The sequence below is a fragment of the Desmodus rotundus genome, chromosome 3, assembly GCF_022682495.2.
Source record: "Desmodus rotundus isolate HL8 chromosome 3, HLdesRot8A.1, whole genome shotgun sequence".
In the NCBI taxonomy this organism is placed as follows: domain Eukaryota; kingdom Metazoa; phylum Chordata; class Mammalia; order Chiroptera; family Phyllostomidae; genus Desmodus; species Desmodus rotundus.
Window position 1 is genome coordinate 151,553,494 of NC_071389.1, and position 18,627 is coordinate 151,572,120.

At 43.2% G+C, this 18,627-nt stretch overlaps 2 protein-coding genes and 1 pseudogene across 5 annotated transcripts in view; 1 reads left to right on the forward strand and 2 right to left on the reverse strand.

The window, feature by feature from the left end:
• Positions 1-348, reverse strand: part of TNS2 (tensin 2) — a 15,275-nt gene extending 14,927 nt beyond the window's left edge. Inside the window, exon 1 of the mRNA XM_053921464.1 lies at positions 185-348. Coding sequence (XP_053777439.1) covers positions 185-262 — 78 coding nt within the window. The 5' untranslated portion in view covers positions 263-348. The remainder of the gene's footprint in view (positions 1-184) is intronic.
• Positions 349-4,143: 3,795 nt separating this feature from the next.
• The window catches only part of EIF4B (eukaryotic translation initiation factor 4B), a 30,209-nt gene continuing 15,725 nt past the window's right edge, over positions 4,144-18,627 (reverse strand). The window contains exons 6-15 of one of the 4 annotated variants that reach the window (XM_024575382.3): positions 18,251-18,385; positions 15,117-15,254; positions 14,835-15,008; positions 11,445-11,673; positions 10,458-10,555; positions 8,980-9,193; positions 7,938-7,993; positions 7,254-7,359; positions 6,634-6,706; positions 4,144-6,272 (exon numbers count right to left, since the gene is read on the reverse strand). In XM_024575382.3, the coding sequence (XP_024431150.2) occupies positions 6,192-6,272; positions 6,634-6,706; positions 7,254-7,359; positions 7,938-7,993; positions 8,980-9,193; positions 10,458-10,555; positions 11,445-11,673; positions 14,835-15,008; positions 15,117-15,254; positions 18,251-18,385 (1,304 nt within the window). In that variant the 3' untranslated portion in view covers positions 4,144-6,191. Of the gene's footprint in view, positions 6,273-6,633; positions 6,707-7,253; positions 7,363-7,937; positions 7,994-8,979; positions 9,194-10,442; positions 10,556-11,444; positions 11,674-14,834; positions 15,009-15,116; positions 15,255-18,250; positions 18,386-18,627 lie in introns of all 4 variants that reach the window. The other 3 variants (XM_024575381.3, XM_024575380.3, XM_024575379.3) reach the window with 3 other exon arrangements.
• LOC112318689 (U2 spliceosomal RNA) lies at positions 14,299-14,405 on the forward strand (annotated as a pseudogene).

The window sequence follows — 18,627 nt, forward strand, 5'->3', positions numbered from 1 at the left end:
AGATGTTTGGGCTCGCAGTAACCCGCTGATCTTTGACTCCCAGCCTGGGGGCGCCAGCCTAGCTCCCCGCACCCCCTCGAGCCCCCGCGACCCCCGCGCCCCCCTGGCGACCGCACCCGGCACTGTCCCTAAGCTGTGACGCACAGGCCACCGCCCTCCCGCCCAGCACCGCTTGGCCACTCACCTGCGGGGGGCGCCCGGCGGGGCGGGGGCGCGGCGGGGCGGGGCAGCAGCAGCAAGGGGAGCCCCCGGGCCAGCCCATCCTGGCCAGGCCGCGCGAAGCGGCCGCTCGGGAGGCGCAGGGGGTAGGAGCGGGTGCCGCGCTCCAGGGCTCCCTCCCGCCCCGGCGCGCGGCCCTCTCCTCCCTCCCGAGCTGCTCTCCTCCCTCCTGCCCCGCTCCAATCCCCACCTTCCGCCGGCTCCCGCCCCTCTCCCTCCTCCTCTTTCCCTTCTTTCTCCACCTTCTGCGAACCCGGCTCACAAAAGCCGGGAAGGAGCGCAGAGATGCCTAGAGACACTTGGGGACAGAAAGACATGAGAGATGGGGAGATTTTGAGGAAGGTGGACACGGAGGACAGGGGTCCAAAACCCACACAAACCAGACAGACACAGAAGAAAAGCTGGACACAGGTCTAGAAGGTTCTAGAAACAGGATACAGAGAACTACCTCGGCCTTTCTCAGATTGGCCTCTCCACAGGAGTGCATTTGGGTTTGGGCCTGACCCCAGAGTGTGGACCCACCTGCTGCCTGCCCTGGTGGAGCTTGCACCACCTAACCAGGGGAGCACTAGATTCAGATGAAGATATCTAGTGTCACCTGTGTCCCAAGTCTCTGGACACCCTTCCCTGGTCCTCTGCCTCATGGGAGACTTCTCAGGTGTCACTTGTTCTCCCCTTTCAAAGGACTTAGCTGAGGACCTACACATCAAGTCCCTCCCTACTCCCACATCACCATCACCAAGCAGTTCCAGTCAGCCCATCTATCGCCCTGCTTTGGAGCTGGACAGACAGCCCCACTCCTTAGAAGAAGAGTTCTGTTAAAAAGTCTTCCTCGCATTTAACTCAAGTCCCAGGCTTCCAATGGATGTGGAAGTTCATTCTGTGGTTTAACATCATTCCCCAAACCCTGTCTGCTCGCTTTTTTTTTTTTTTTCCAGTGTCTGGATCTGGCACTGGATAGGAACTTCCTGGAATTGACGTAATGGGCCATCAGGTTGGTTTGAGTTGTGCCACCCTGGAGGGGAAGGTAAAGGGAAGGGATGTCTTTCTACAAGCTCTGAATCTATTTCCATTCTCAGATTCCCCAATATTCTTTAGCAGTGAGCACTTCCTGAAACTTTCTCCCCTCCTTCTCCTCCCTACTGGATTTTCCATGATGAAACAGGGCGGGGGTGGGGGTGGGGGAGGCAGATTCTGAGCAGTCAGTGCCCAGGGCTCAATGCCAGCGTCTCCTCAAGGCAGCCAGTACCACCAGCTCTAAGGCCTTCCATCCCTGCGACCTTTCTGTGCTCGTCTTGCCTTTGTTAAAGGCTGAGAAGTCTGATTTTGATTAAGGGGGGTAGAGCACCTGATTTCAATCCGGTGGCAAGGAAGAGGCTGTGAACCAGCACATGGTGACAATGTGGGTCCCCCAGAGACTGGCATTTGGGAGGGGTGGGTGTTGCTGGGACTAGGGAGCCTTGATCTTACTGCTCTTGGCTGAGCTGGTGTCCAACAGTCTCAAGGTCAGAGCAGTCACTGGGGTCTGGAGGAAGGGCTTGGGGATTAGAATACAGCTGGGAAGAGGCTGGGAGGAGAGGTAGGAGTTAGGAGAGCAACAGGGATCAGAGGCTACTGGGGTGGGGGTGAGGTTGCAGATCATTCTATGTATTTTGGCAAGATTTAATTATGTAATCAAGATATATGTGCTATGAATTTTTTTTCTTCCTTTTGGAGCATACACTAGTTCTTTTAACATCTTGTCTTCCCAGGGTTCATTAGTCTTTGGTTGGGCCTTGGGGTACATGCTACGGGGAGTGGGTTCTTCTTTCCAAAGGACAGACTGGGACTCAGCAGAGGCACTTGACTGAATCTCAGGGCTACAGCCTCATACTCATGCTGGTGTTGCTGCCTCTGAAGAGGAACCCCTTCTGAGGTTGTAAGGAACTGGGAGAGGGTCCTAAGATGGGAAACTGAACTAACAGCTCAGACTCAATGGCTGCAATCAATGTAGGGACCAGGGGGGAGGAGGCTGCAGAAAGAAAGCCGATGAGAGGTTGAGAATGAAAACTTAAGACAGGAGGTGGCTTGGTGGGAGTGACATAAAAATGGGTGGCACATGGGGCTAGCCATGTGGACCAAGAACTGCACAAGTCAGGATGTTAGTAAAGGTGAAACAATTTCAGGAACAGCTTCTCACCCTCCCTCCATGCAGGTTTTCTTACCTTGATTATGCAGAGGGCAGCCCACCTTGGCACTGATGGCTGAACTCCCTCTTCCATGGTCTGTGGTGATCCCATGCCTGTGACCCAGTGTGCTGAGATCCCTGGGGTGGGGGGTGGTGGGAGGAGGGTGTTGAGGGTTGGAAGAACACGGGGTTAGGGGAACTTCATTGGAAACCAGGAAGAGTGGGGGGAAGAGCAGAACTGACTCGAGGCAGCTCTCTGGCTGAGGACAGAGCTTGTATTGTCCAACCGGGAGGTTGCTGAAGCTGGGTGGGGAGTGGCACAGCTTGCCTTTTCCAAAACCCTTCTTTTTGGTGAGGTGGGAGGGTGAGGGAAGGCGAGTCCCTCCTTCACTGGTGGCCTTAGGGGCTAGGATGGTTGCTGAGCAACAAGTTTTGAGAAATAATGCTTCCCAGCTTCCCAGGAGCAGATGTGTAGCTTTCCCACTTCCTGAGAAGCCAGATGCTGTGAGCTCACTTAGCACTTGAGGTGAGGCCCTCTGCACTAACTGGGATCCTCACTGCCTTACGATCCAGAGCCGAGTGCTTGATTCTGCTTAGGAGAAACTGGGCTACGTGGCCTGTTACACACACGGGACCCAACCAACCTAAAACAGATCCTTGTAAAGGAGGAGGCCATACCCGCATCCTTCTGGTGGCCCGAGATTTGCAGTAGGTTGTCAGTCAAGGCCGACCAGTTCTAGGATCCATTTCTGCCACAGGGCTTCTAGGGGGCATACTGGTGCCTAGATCCTAAGTATCCTAAGATTCCTCTCTTGGGACACAGCAGAGGGAGTTCCTCTCTACCCTTTCTGTGCCCAACCAACATGAACCTTCAAGTTAGCCTTTCCCACATTCCATCATTCACCCAGACCTCAGCATCGCATAGCGAGGGGACTGGCTACAAACAGGCTTGGACAGTGTGACTGAGACTGATTCCTGTGGTGAAGCCGCAGTAGTGAGTGCTGCCTTGTAAGGCAGCCCAGGCATGGCCTTTTCCCTTCGCACTTAAACCCACACGGACAGGCCGCACAGAGCCTCATCCCTCAGCTTTGAAGAGATCAATGCACTGGCAAGAAACCATGAGACCAGCTGCTTCAGTTGGCCCAGGGGAAAGTCACTTGTGTAACTATGCTTCCAACTCCCTTCACTTCCCCATTCCCCCCTTCACCCTTGGCTCTGAGTCCCCAAAATCCTTGTCTGAGGTTTCCTGGGCTTTCTGTGCTCCACCCCCTTGTGACCTTAAGGATTCTCTGCCACTGTCCTAACCTCTCTCCTGCCTTGCAAACAATGAACAGTCTGTCCTTGCTGCTTGGAAAATTCCCACTATGCCTGAGCAATGATGAAAAGTAGTAACTCAGACTCCCTTCTGCCTGTGCAGTGTAACCCAGGAAAGCAGCGGCAGTATCTGACTGAAGAAGGATGGAGGTTTTTGGAGGCACTGCCGCAAGGAGATGAGGATTTTATCCCTGGAGCTTCCACTTGTCTTAGTAAATGGACTGCAGATGTGCTAAAATGGTATTAAAAGTTAGTGCCCAGAAAAAATCTGGAGGGGAACTGAAGTGAATTCCCACTTCTTGGGCCTCTATGAACCAATTCTCCTGGTAACCCCACCCTCTGTACTTGCACAAAATGGCACCCAATCAGACGTGGGAAGTAAAAAAAAAGGGGCGGGGGGCTGGGAGCACTGAGTATATTGTCAAAGAATTTCAGCGTGAAAATGAACTTTAAAGATTAGATTTATTTGGAGAAAACAAAAAAAACCCCACAACCCAAAGGATGGGATTCACATCTCAAGACATCTCCCAGGTAGTAAGTCTACAGATTACAAATCATTTTCATAGAAGATATTTTGTACAAATTTTACATGTATTGAGGAGTGGGACATAAATCCGTTTCTGTTTTAACAGGGGATAAGGTAGGGGAGTGGGAGAAAAAACGCCTTTTTTGATACAACTATTTGGAAGGAGTAGACTTGAAGAAGGCAAACCCTATCTTTTTCATCATCTACAGCAAGTGGTTTCTAAAGAAAAACCCCTTTCAACCTTGTGTATCTCTCTAAAAGCCACTTCTAGCTACTAGCCATCCAAGCCAATTATTAAAGTTATTTCACTTGGTATGTCTTCTATATCCACTGGGTAAATGATTTGTTATGCCCACTGCTGCAGCACTCATAAACCAACACTCCTGTGTGGCTGGACAGCCCCTAATCTAGGACTGATGGGAGAAGGGCTTGCAAACAAGAGACCAAGGTGTAATTTCTCTGTAGGTACCAATACTGCCCATAAGGATACCACCTACTGAACTGACAGTACAAAGGTGCACATAAAAGCAGGCAAGTCAAGTTACTGTGTTGCAGGAGAAACCAGGACCTTGTTAAATAGTTCTCTCCGTTATCATTTATTCTCAAGGGAAGCTAAAAAACAAAACCAAACCAAACCACACATTGGTCTAGGCCACATTATAAATCTGAACACTGGTGTGGGATTTCAGTGGAGAGAAGAAAACATGTTAAAAAAAAAAAAGAAAAAAAACCCCCAAACCCAACAACCACCCACAAAATAAAAAGCCCCAAACAAAAACCCCAATCAAGGTCATAAGAAAGGCTCCCAGTTTTAACTGTCCCTATTTATCCACCCTCACTCCCCACATAAGACCATTAATTCCAGAGTTTCTGAGGTGTAAAAGGGGTCAAAGACGCAGGAGCAGGAATGGATAGGAGAGTCAAAAGACAAAGGAGGCAAGATTTACTTGAGAAAAGCAGTGATTCCTCATTTGACAGCTCCCAGGGGCTGATACAGAATGCCTAGGAGACTGGGTATGTGGCTTAAACAGAAGCTGTTTTTTGGGAGGTAAGAGGAAAGAGGAGATGAGGAACATAAGAGGAGTCTAAATTTGTAAAGCTTCAAGATTTCAGCAGAATATGGATAGAGCTGAAGTTTCAGAAAGGAGAGATGTTTAAGAAAGGGCAAAACCAGGACACAAAAGAGACTTGGGAATTCCCACACCCCCTAAGTGCTTCCTGCTGCAGGAAGTAACCATTCATGTATTTATTGGAGGTCATACCATTTTTCCCTATTACTGGTGCAAAATAATTCATCACCTCCCCAAAGCTTCTTTTCAAACCACGATTTCCCCACTTATTTTGGTCACCAAGCAGTCCTATTCTTTAGTGGCCTGCAGACTCACTCCCAGCTACCCCCCTGGGGGGTAAAAATGAAGGAATTCCCCCTCGGCTGGCCCCACTAACTCAGAATTAAATAAGAGGAGGGGCTGGCAGCCTCCTGGAGACTAAAATTTCAGAGACTAAACCTACCTTTCCAAGAATGGAGAATTTATTTAGATGTTTTGAGAATTAATATATGCCACATCAGGGTAAGAATTAAAGAATCTCACACTCTTCTTCATACCTGCCCTACTGCCCAACCAGATTCCAGACTTGTATCACTGTCATTGCCAGTTTCCTACATGGAGTCCTCTAGGCACTAATCACACAGGCAACTGCATGTGTATAAAACCGCACAACTTTTCCGTTAAAATACGTCTTTCTCTCTGGTTATATTGGCGATTCTCCAGTTAGTTCAATACTTTAAAGGCTGCAGCAGCATGCAAAAGAATTTCATTTCATTTCATTTAAAAAAAAAAAAAAAGTTAAGAAAGGTCTCCAGGAGATGGTGAGTTTTATTTTGTCTTGTCTGGATAGAGGTTTGATTTGCTCTCGATGTTCCAGGGTAGAGAGAGACTCGGAAAAAGCACAGGATGTGGAGGTCTATTCGGTGTAATCTTCTTCCTCGTTTTCATCTTCACCATCAACTGAGAGAGCAGCATACTTGCTTGCAGAACTGAACTTCTATAACAGACAAGAGTGATAAAATGACCAAGACCTTGAATTCTCACATCAAAATCCAGGAAACAGGATACTGATACTTTAGTCCAGACCACAGCCACTTGCTGGCTTGTTAGCATTTTCCACAGCAAGGGAGCTGTCAGAGGCACATGTGTTCTTTTGCAAGTCATACAAACATGCTTTATCTTGACAAGGGCATGCGAGTAGTGAAAGGTATGAACAGAGAAAAACACTAGTCTAAATGTGCACTATTCCAAACTAGCAGCAGTGCCTTATTTCCAATCACTCTGCAGCCCTAAATGCAAGGGAGGTTCAAAAGGGAAAGCTAAATAAGGGAAGTTGAGGGCAAGCCTTTGACACTTACAGAGGCTGGATTTTCTTCAGGTTTCTTTGGCTCAGGTGCAGATCGGGAGTCTTGATCTTTTTTGCCATCTTTCCTGCAGAGATATGAGTGTAAGACCACATCTTTATGGGAGACCACTCTCCCATCACCCGTAAGCAATTTTGAGGCATTCAACAGGCACCTCCAAGCCCTGGCTGGTGGAGCTCAGTGGATTGAGTGCCGGCCTGCGAACCAAAGGGTTACTGGTTTGATTCCCAGCCAGGGCATATGCCTGGGTTGCTGGCTGGGTCCCCAGTAGGGGGCGTGCAATGGGTAACCACACACTGGTGTTTCTTCCCCTCTCTTCCTCCTTCCCTTCCCCTCTCTAAAAATAAATAAATAAAATCTTAAAAACAATAACAACAAGAACAACAAAAACCAATCAAACAAAAAAACCCACAACAGGTACCTCCAGTTAACAGTCCTTGCTATCTGGACATTTTGTTTACCTAGATTCTCAGAATTTAACTGTGTTGGTTAACTTTGGTTTGTTCACAGTAGGAAAACTGGCAATGCTTAGAGAACCAAGAACTTAATTACAAAGACACACGTATCTAATATTAGATGAAAGTTACAACCGACAAGAGAGAGAACATGCATACCTATCTGACTCCTTCCAGTGGTCTTTGTTCCCTCCATCTCCTGGACCCCGGCTGGAGTTCCCACTTTGGCCTTTTTGGACACTCATCCCATCCACTTTATTTTCATCTGCTTGAGTAGAGATGCAAAAACAAATTGAAGGCAAGTAAAATAATTACTCTTCCTCTCCTAGGTTTCCTAAGGGCTGGAGAAAAATGTGTTCCTATGTACTGAGGGAAATTAAACCTCACCCCAACCCAGACTTCCTTCCTAAGCCCTTCTTCCCATGTATTCTCTCTCTCTCTCTATCACACCCACCCACCCAACAAGATCCACTAAAAAGTTCCACTGTAGGGTTATGCCGTCACGAAAAGCAAACTGGCAATAAAAGCTGCAATGCTTGTGTAGTGGCCGTGGCCTTGGCCTTGCAGGTAGTGACATTTCTAATCTGTACTGAGCATGTTAATTTCCTTCCGAGTCTTTCTCGCCTGCCTTCAGAGAAATGTTCTATCAGGAAAGGGCAGGGCTCCAGGCTTTCTCCAAAGAGACCACTCATGCCCTCTACTGGCGAGAAAAGGCAGACAATCTATGAACCTTTAACACAAAACTTGGTGCAAAATATACTGAAGTTCAATGTTTCATGGTTCCTTTATAGGCCTTTTAATTGAGGCCTCTAGGTGGAAAAACCCATTCCCTTTTGGTCTTACCTTTCCTTGCTGGTCCTTCCTCAGATGGCTGGGCTGGAACTAATTTGCCCCCACCACTAGAAGGAAAACACGTAACCACATCATCAGCTGTCTTAAGGACAGAAGAGATAAGAAACTACAATCATTCTCCTAAGTGCAGTAAGCTTTAGAGAGAGCCAAAAATACATACTTAATGATGTGGAACTTTATACTATGGGAAAGACAACAACAAAGGCAATTACTTAAATACTAAATGCCATGTCCTTTACAATCATCGCAATCATGCAAGGTTTATGTTATTCTCTATTTTACAAATGAGGATCCTAAGACTTAGGGAAGTAAAGTCACCACCAAGGATATATTGCCAACATGTGACTGCTGTGTGTTCTAATTTACAGTATTTGCAGATTTTGAGTAACCAAAGTGATGTCAACCAGCTACCAAAATGCTAGAAAATGGAACTGGTGCTTATGAGCCAGTTCCAATATATCACTGAATTTGAACTACAACAGCAAAGACAATGTAAGATGCTTTCTAAGGCCAACTCACTACAGGATACTTCCCACCATGACATCACAATATATTTTTAAAATTTATTTTTAAAATTTTATTTTTTTATTTTTAGAGAGGGAGAAGAAGGGAGAAAGAGAGAGAAACATCAGTGTATGGTTGCGTCTCACACGCCCCCCCACTGGGGACCTGACCCAGTCCCCAACCCAGGCATGTGCCCCGAATGGGAACAAAACCAGTGACCCTTTGGTTTGTAGGTTGGTGCTCAATCCACTGAGCCGCACCAACCAGGGCTAAAATTTTTATTTATTGATAGAGAGAGAGAGAGAGATGGAGAGAGGGGGGAGGGGAGGGAGAAATATTGATTTCTTGTTCCACTTAGTTATGTATTCATTGGTTCATTCTTCTGTGTGTGCTGACTGGTGATCGAACCTTCAACCTTGATGTATCAATCAGGACAAAGCTCTAACCAGATGAGCTACCTGGCCATACTGTGACATCACAATATTTAAGATTCCAGAGCTAACCAACTGCTGTTTCCAAGCTGACTCACCTTGTAGGGGATTGCTGCTCTGTGTCTGAGCTCTGAGATCGAGCAGGAGGGTTAGAACTTCGCTTCACCCAAGCATTCTCCTTTGGTGGAGGGGCTGGCATTACCTTTAGAGGCTGTTCAGGTTTGGAAGGCTTGGAAGTTGGAGAGTGACAGTCTTCCTCCTTATTGAGTGTTTCATTTTCTAGAGACTTCTCACTCTCTCTTCTTCGCACATCTGTGAAATCAGAGTTAGAAGGTCAAATTTCCAACAAAACAAAACAAAACAAAACCAGCTTATTGTGTAACCATCTATTTATTAGGATTTCAACATAGTGGGAAATGGTCCACATCCACATTTACTGCTTTCTATCATTTTTCTTAAATACAGGCTCTAATTTGGCTCCCAAAGTTATGAAATTATCCCTAAGCCAGTGTTTTCCAAATGTCATTTTGAGAAAAAAAGTTTTACTGGTGCAAAAGAAATAGAAAAAATGACTCTCTAAGGGTAGTCACCTGACTTTTCCTAGGAATTAGCGAAGTTATTTTAGGATTTTCTAACCTGTGTTAAAATGGTCATACTTGGAGAATCTCACAAACACATACACACACTCAAACTCCAGGAACCACTGACCAACTTAGAGCCTCAACACACACACAAACTATGTAACAAAACACAATACAAACAAATTTTTACCTTTATGAAAACCAGAACATACTCATGTATTTTTTTAAAGCACCAAATATCTCCTTAAAATCAGGAGCTTATTTTGTCCGATTCTTTTTACATTTTAAGTGCAAGCTCTTCAGAAGTAGGGATACAAATCAACCCAACCAACATACTCCTACCGGGGTACAAAGAGGCATTACACCCTGTTACTAAGAGTCTACTCCAGTATGAACAATTTCCAGAAAACTTCTACACCATGTGGACGACTATTTCCAAATCACCCGAGCCTTGAGCCATGTTTGAAATGCTCAAGTACAAATCAATTTGGAGGTGGGAGCAGAAGCCTTAAAAAACAGGCTCACAATAAGGGAAGGGAGGTGTTACAATCGCAACATTCAGTTTCCAAAACACTAAACAACGTTGTGCCCAATCAGTAAAATTTAGCCAGGAAGAATCAAGAGCAGAACATCATCACCTGAGACACTGCTCTGGTCATGTATGTCATAAAAAAATGCTGCTCCTGGGAGCAGCTCAGAGAGCAACAGGACCATGACTGCTCTGAATAAACAAAACTCTGAGATGTCAACACATAAAATGAAGGGACAAATGTAACAGTCAAGTATACTCTTTAGTGAAAAATTATTAAACAGATCATCCCAGTCTCCTTCTGGTCCCCATTTTTCAGAGCAGGAGATGTAAAGCTCAGATCAACCCAGGATAACCCAAATAGAGTCCATGACTGAATTTAACACCCCAAAGTCTCTGCATGATTTGGTCATGGATAGTTTATAGAAGTGGGCAATAATCTGATACCCACCCTGGTCTGACTTACTTCTGCCAGAAGTGGCTGAGGTCCCAGTCTGTGATGACTCACTTCCTGTCCTTGACCGTTCCCGTTCCTGAGTTTCTTCACTTCTCCAGCTTGGGTGTCTATGTAAGATATAAAAAATGCTTATGTCCAGCTCAGGTGAAGGCCATCTTGAACTCATGTTGACCCCTTAAGAGCCATCACTTATTAATATTTTATTACACCTGCTCTTTATGTAGGCAGGTGTGTGCATCTCTCTCTCCCTCCAACCAGATGAAAGCTGCACACATTCAGACACTCTGGCTCTAAGTACTTCAGCAAGCATCAGCTAGTGTTAAGAACATTCTCTCAGTAATCTACAACCTTACTGGTAGCACAATTCTGCACGTCACTCAAAGCTAGGCCTAGTTTTCCAGAATGTTGTTATAGCAGGTTTCTACCCTATTAGAGCCAACGTCACCTTTCAATGATAAATATTTTGTAATGACTCTTAGTATCCTGAAGAAACACTTGACAGTATAAACTACACACAAGTAAAAAATGAAAAATAGTTCACAATCCACACTTACATAAGTGAAAACATTTTCTACTCTACCCCTCGAGTAAATTGACAAGAGCTAAATCCACTTACCTCACCACAGTGGGGTTCTATTTTATATACTAAAGCAGGGTTTGCAAAGTATTCTTAAAGGACGTGATAAAACTTTACTTATAAAAACAGGCCCAGGCTACAATTTACTGACCCCTGTATTGAAGTACCCCTGATTTATATTAGTTGCAGGTTAAACCAAGTAGGCCTTTTGAAAATTGTGGGATAGGCAATGACTCTTAACTGGGTTAAAATGCCCACGTACTACAGACCACCTGGCAATCAGAGCCTATGTACACCAAATGCTGATAAATGACAACCAGTATCATTCACACAAACTTCCCAAGTGTGCCTGGGAATGTAATGCCCCAATTAAGAACCCGTGGATTCAAAGATGGGAAATTTGTTGGTGATAACCTCACCTCTCCCGAGGCCGCCGTTCTAATTTTGGCTCATCAAGCTGCCGCTGCAATTTCTCTTGTTCCTTCTGTAGCCGCTCCTCTACTTCTCGTTCTCTAGCAGCCGTGTCAACAGGCTTTGCCCCTCCAAAGATAGAGGCTGCTCGACTGGACTGGGAGGTGCTAGCAGAGGAATCATCTTCCTTAGGAGTGCTCCGAGGCTTTAGATTCAGTTTGGGTCTTTGGGGGGGACCTAAGTTAAATAAAACTCTAAGTAATAGGTTTTTCAAAATCAGAAGCTGATGGCTGAAAGCCAGATTCCCAGACGGCTCTTAGATGGGATTCAGATTAGTGGCCCAGCCAATACAGCAGAGAAAATTAGGGGAGATTAGAAAATGTGTGGTTTAAATAACCAAGTCTAATCAGTCTTTCCACCACCACATCCATGATGCAGTACCAGACTATGGGAAAGACTAAAAACAGTAACAATTTACATGGTAAACCAATTAATTATCATGATCACTACTATCAGGAGGAAATATTCAACAATTACTGGATGAAAGTAATTTTGTTCAAAAATGTCACCTGGAAGATGGATGGCTTCAGTAGGTTAAGAGCTTGTAACACTATGATAGGGCAGACTCTAGTCTTATACTCTTTGTCTGTGTATAACATAAATTTGACAGTGCTTCATAGGGCAAAGCACTGAACATCTGAATATAAACTTTGGGGGGGGGGTTTGATTTCTTCCTGGATTCAAGCTGTCAGCACATTTCAAGATAAACTTAAGTGTTTCAAGGAAACTGTGTTTCTCAAATTCAGTGTTTAATGTCTCAGACATACAAAAGATATAGAAGATAAAGAAAGCCTATGTGTACCAACCACCTGGCTGAAGTAATAAAACACCATGAAAACCATGGAGGCCTGAGCATCCTTCCTCTGATGACATGCCTAGCTGTGCCGTCTTCTTACAACCACTATGCTGAACTTGGTATTTATCATTCCCATTCTTGTCTTTATCTTTACCAATGGTCAAAAGCTGTATTAATGAAGCAACTCTTACTGCTCTTCTCCCTTTCTTCTTCCTTTGATAACGTCCATTTATTTGCCTACTCAACAAATAGCTTGTGCTCCTCTATTTCAGAAACCATGCTAAGGCCAGGAATTCAATGGTTGGTAAGTTTTTAGTTTCTGTCTGCAAGAGGCCTAATTTATTGGGAGGATCGAAGTTAAAAAAAATACAGTATGCTAAGTTCTACAAAACAGACTTATTCACATGAAAATCATTAAGACTGGGCCCTGGCTGGTGTAGCTCAGTGGATTGAAGCACCGGCCTATGAACCAAAGGGTCGCCAGTTTGTTTCCCTGTCAGGGCACATGCCTGGGTTGCGGGCCAGGTCCCTGGTTGGGGGCACACGAGAGGCAACCACAGATTGGTATTTCTTTCCCTCTTTCTCCCTCCCTCCTCCTTGCTAAATAAATAAATAAATAAATAAATAAATAAATAAATAAATAAATAAATAAATAAATAAAATCTTAAAAAAAATAGTAAAACTGGGATGGGGTTTGGGGAGGCCTGTAAAGGTTTCAAAGTGCTAACACCTGAGAGCCTTGAAAGCTCAGCCCGTACCCAACAGGCTAAGTGTGGAAGGGATGAAGACAACACTGAAGAGGTAAACTAGGCAGAACAGTGGAAATCCTTGTGTCAGAGGTACAGACAAAAAGACCTTTCAGACCACAGACAGACTAAGTAGGTTTTATTTTAAAATTTTATCCTTACTCGAGGACATGTTTTTCATTGCTTTTAGAAAGAGGGGAAGGGAGAGAGAAAAACATTGATGTGAGGCAAAAACATCAATCAGTTGCCTCCCATATGTACCTGGACCAGGGATCTTTATACACCTGAACAGGGAATTGAACCCACAACCTAGGTATGTGCCCCAATGGGGAATGGAACCTGCAGCCTTTTGGTTATGGGATGGCGCCCCAACCAACTGAGCAACAACGGCCAGTGCTGGGACTAGGAAAGTTTTTAAAAGAGGGAGAATCACAATTAGACCTTGTTCCACAAAGACAATTTGGGACACTATGAAGAATGAAGCAAGGCAGGGAAATTTATTAGTAATGTGGGTGTAACAATGAGACCTGAACAAAGGCACTGGCAATGACTTGGGAGACAAGAGGGCAGGTCAGAGAGGGAGTAGGGGGTAAGATCACCAGGAAGAATAAAAAAACAGGCATATAGCTATTGGAGGAGGGAAGGAATGGCATGACAAAGACAACCTGAGACCCACATGTGAACCTTCACTCTTCTCACTAGTAATGTAGAAGTGATAATTTTACCTACCCATACCAGACAGAATTCTTAGAATTATATAATACTTGTATGAGAACCCAGCTCACTGTTGGTGCAGAGTAAATGCTCAACGAATGCCAGCTATTGTTTCTACGTTTCTTGCATGGAAATAGATGCCTTTAACAGCAATTCTTTTAAGACTCAATTAAAAGTTTTGTAGAAAAGACTGAAAATGTTATTTTTGTTTGAGGGAGGAGAAAAAATTTTACTCAAGTGGAATTTCAATGTGGTTCTGATGACTTCTGCCACCCCCACCACGTTTTATTAGTTGTCCATGCCTACCTTCCTTCCTTGAGGGATTACAGGCAATGAAGGATATATGGCACTTGGTGCCAAGTCAGGGCTGACAAAGGGATGTTAAAAGGCTAGGACTGCTTCTAAAAATAAAGAGAAAAACTCTCGGCCAGATATCTTACTTTTTCGATATACTACTAAAGACAGAACACAAATGGTGGCCACTTAGTAAGACTTTTTGAGAGGTCGGATTTATAATTCAAAGTTTTATATAAATGTTGTAACATTACTGCTTCTTGGTCTTTTTGCTAAGATCAAGTGTAGTATCTGTTATCAGTTTAATAAATGTTGTGTAACATTAGGAACATAATTTTAGAATGGGTGCACTAACACCTCTGCATTAATAAATAAATGTCAATTACTATAGTAATTAATAATGGCTTTAAATCAGCAACACTTGGTTTTTAACCCCATTATTGCCACTTACTGGCTATGAGACTGCATTGGACCACCACCACCTAATTTAAGTGTAGCTTATTAAATGAGATCACACCATAACATGTCTATGTTTTTTTTCCTTTACTACTTTGTTTCCTCAATAAATTTTAACCGAAAAGTGTATATGCTAAGGGAAGTTACAACCACACTTTGCTTTATTTCCACTACATCATCTACATCCAGTGCTCTTTCCATTACGCTCTGCTACATCCTGTACAATGTGTAAATTCTGTCTGCCCACTCAAGGGGCTCAAACATAACTGAAAAATTTCCAGTTGGTTTGTTCAGTGGTCTGCCCCATCAAGCAAGCGAAAGAAAATAATTACCTCTATCATCACGCCTATAATCATCCCGAGAGTAATCATCTCTGGAACTCCAGGACCGATCATCACGCCTGTCATATCTGTCCTCATAGCGGTCCCCGCCTCCTCTGTAGTCATCATCCCTACGGTACCCACTACCAAACGCTCTTCTGCCACTGCCTATCCTGGAATCGTAGCCTGTAAATAAACACACCCCAAATTGTGATCATCACACTGGAGGAAAGAAAAGGCAAGAAAGAAATTCTTAAAAGAAAGCAATTTAACTTAATGGTGTTTTAGAATGACCTCTATCATAGTCTCTACTGCCTCTGTCATCGTAACGGTCTCGGCCACCATACCGATCCATGTCCCGGCGTGGGCCATCACGGTAACTGTCCCGATAACCATCACGGTATCGGTCTGAATCGTAACGATCTCGATACTCTAGAGGGAAGAGAGACAGGTAACATCATTTCTTTTTCCTTTTTGACACTAAAGAAACGTAATAGCCCATTAGACCAATTTGATTTCATGAGTTCATATTCACTGCTGTGTCCATTTTTGTAAAAATAAGCCACATTTTATCCAAAGTGGAAGAATTTCCACTGAATTAAAGTATTCTTGGTATTTATCGGATTTAAAAATTTTCTCTAGTAATTCAATATATACTGCTGGGCTAACAATTTAGAAGGAAATTAGGATAAAGAAAAATATACATCCCATAATAAATTCCCAAGATTAAAGATTGAGATATTAAAACATGTAAGCACGAAACATTAGAAGAAAACATAGTTGGAATATTCTATCCTGGATGCCAAAAAACCAGAGACCACTTAAAATGTTTAGCATGGAAAACAATACACATATCACAAATCTGAGAGGCAAAGAAAATAAAAACATATGTAATATATAATAATGGGTTGTCTATTACTTAAGTAACAGAAACTAAAATTAATAGGACATCATATTCCACTACCAAAATGGCAAAGACTAAAATAAATGACACATCCCACATTGGCAAGGCTTACAGGAGAAAGTAAATTCCTACACTGTTGACGAGTTTAAAATAGTACAACCACTCTGAAAGTTGCTTCAGAACTACGTACTAAATTATGCATACCCTCTGGGCCAACAATCTCTAGGAATTTTTCCTGAGCAAGTAACTGGACACGTGTACCAGGAGGTTCACTGACTGCAGTATTTTCTTTCAGATTAAATCAGGGGGAACCCATACAAAGTAACTATTAAAAACAACGGGAAATGTAATTACTGAAAGTGTTCACAACATCTATCAATGTCAGAAGCCTCTAAATGCCAGAAACTTGTATAAAGTAGCTCCAGTGGCAACTAGACAGTATAACTCATTTTTAAAAGGGGGTTATGGGTCTGTAGCTTCAACTGACTAGCAAGAGCTTACAATTTTCTGAGAGAAGCTGGGAACCCAGATGCGTGTACCCTGACCAGGAATTGAGCCTGTGACCTGGTTTATGGGACTACGCTCCAACCGAGCCACACTGGCCAGGGTGAAACTTAAAACATTTTGAGTTTAATAACTGATGCATGAAGGCCAAAGAGGGACCTAATGTTATGGCTGCTTCCTTTTAATCAATGATTTCATTTTGTGAAGAACATCATTTTGTCTATGTGAACAGACGTTTTGTGGTAGTTTAAATTTTGTGAAGGATATGCTAATGTTAGTGAAACAATTACATACAGAAGAAAATCAGAAATGGAATTAAAAAAACAAACATACAAAAAAATATGCCATGTGTTCATTTTGAAATGTTTTTAATTTCTGGAGAGACAGTGAACTCTGTGTAAGTTTTTGCTGAGATTTTACAGTATTATTTATTATAATACCCCCCTACCCCAGCCCTTAAAGTGTCTTATGGGCCAAATGCTTGGGACAGGACTCTGTAACTTCTTGGTGTAGTCGAGGGCCTCTAACATACTGACAGAGCTGACTTTGGCCCTATAACCTAGTTTTACAAACACGGCAGGTTTGGATAACAGCACACTCAACTTTCTGGGTATCCATCTTGCTTGCTCTAAATTCAAGTTTGAGGTGAGAAAATAGTCATGGCCCTTGATTCAAAACAGGACCTTTGTCTTACATGTCTGCCTCTTCTTTCGAGAGCCATTTCTTCCTGTTAATAATAGAACCTTTTGCATAACTGCTAAATAAAGTACCTGAGGTAGTTCTCTCCAAGGCTTCGTTGGGTCAAAAAGACTTGAGGTAAAGTCAGTTAGAAAATTAACTTAAAAGCAGAGTATTATAGATGTAGCTAAAGGACTTCCTCTCCCCTCCATCCACAATCATAAGTGTGCTTATATTACCATACATAATTTTTTCAACTTATATATTGATACTATATGATATTGTTTTAAAATTTGTACACTTTGCTCCCTCAACAGGTTTTGAATTTTATCCCCGTCGTTACATATATGTTACACTATAAAGTAGTCCATTATATGGACAAACCACTACTTAGTTGTTTCTTTACTGAATAGGTTCTTTACATTTTGAAAATACAAAGTGTAGCCCTGGATGGTGTGGCTCAGTGGACTGAGCACCGGCCTGCGAACCAAAGGGTTGCCAGTTTGTTTCCCAGTCAGGGAACATTCTTGGGTTGTGGGCCAGGTCCCCAGTAAGGGGTTGTGCAAGAAGCAACCACACATTGATGTTTCCCGCTTTCTCCCTCCCTCTTCCCCTCTAAAAATAAATGAATAAAATCTTTAAAAAACCAAAAAACTAGAAACAAAGTGCTGAGTATTTCTTCGTGTATTTTAATAAAGTCGCATACATTTCTGCACAAATGTTCTACAAAACTTTTGTTGGATTTAGGTGGTATGTGTAGAAGTTGCAATTTACCCCAGCTCCCATCCCAAGACATTCTTTATTCCCCTTCTCTAAATTAAATTATCTTTTATTTGTAGACTGTTTATCTTCCTCATTATAAACAATGTCTAGTGAGGACAGGATTTCTGTCCGTTTTGTTCAGTGGTATATCCTGAACTTAGAACAGTATCAGGCACATGGCAGACATTTAGTATTTTTGAAGTGAATTAATTTTGTTATATTATAAGGTATCATTAAAACTTTCCATTTTGACTGCTGCGAGTAATGCAACTGATTTTTGTACAGTAGGTTCTCCAACAACATAGGAACTGAACTCTTGTTTCTATCAATTAGCCTATGGTAAACCTGGTTTAACTATATGCTTTAATTAAAACTGGTTTAATTAAAGTTGCAGAACCTATCGACAACATTAAATGAAGACTTACTACATCCACTCTTAAGCCATCAATCTTGCTGAACTCTTGTTAATGCAAGTACTTTACTTTGTAGAATCTGTTGGGTTTCTTTATAAATAACTGTGTCGAAAATGAGAGGGGAAAAACAGAAAAAAACTATGGTAACTTAATAAAAATGAACTTACTGTCTCCAAAGCTATCATCACCTCTTCTAGGTGGGTAGTCATCAAAGCTGTCTGTGGCAGGACGGGCCCTCCAGTCTGTATCTGTTTTGTCAGAATCCCGATTTCTATCTCGGCCAAAAGAACGATCATCCCTGTCTACAGACATATAAAATGAAAACACAAAACAAAAAACCCACAAGCGAGCTCACAAAACCATTTGCTCAGTATTTTTTGTGCGCATAGAAAGCTCCCCTCAATTTATCGTATTTCTTGCTCATACCACAGCACAGTCATGAAGTTACCCCAGGCTCCTTAAGTGTACTCTCCAACTCAACTGAGCAATGTATTTCCTCAAATTTACTCCTACTGGCTCAATGCTTATCTGCCTCAACTTTTGT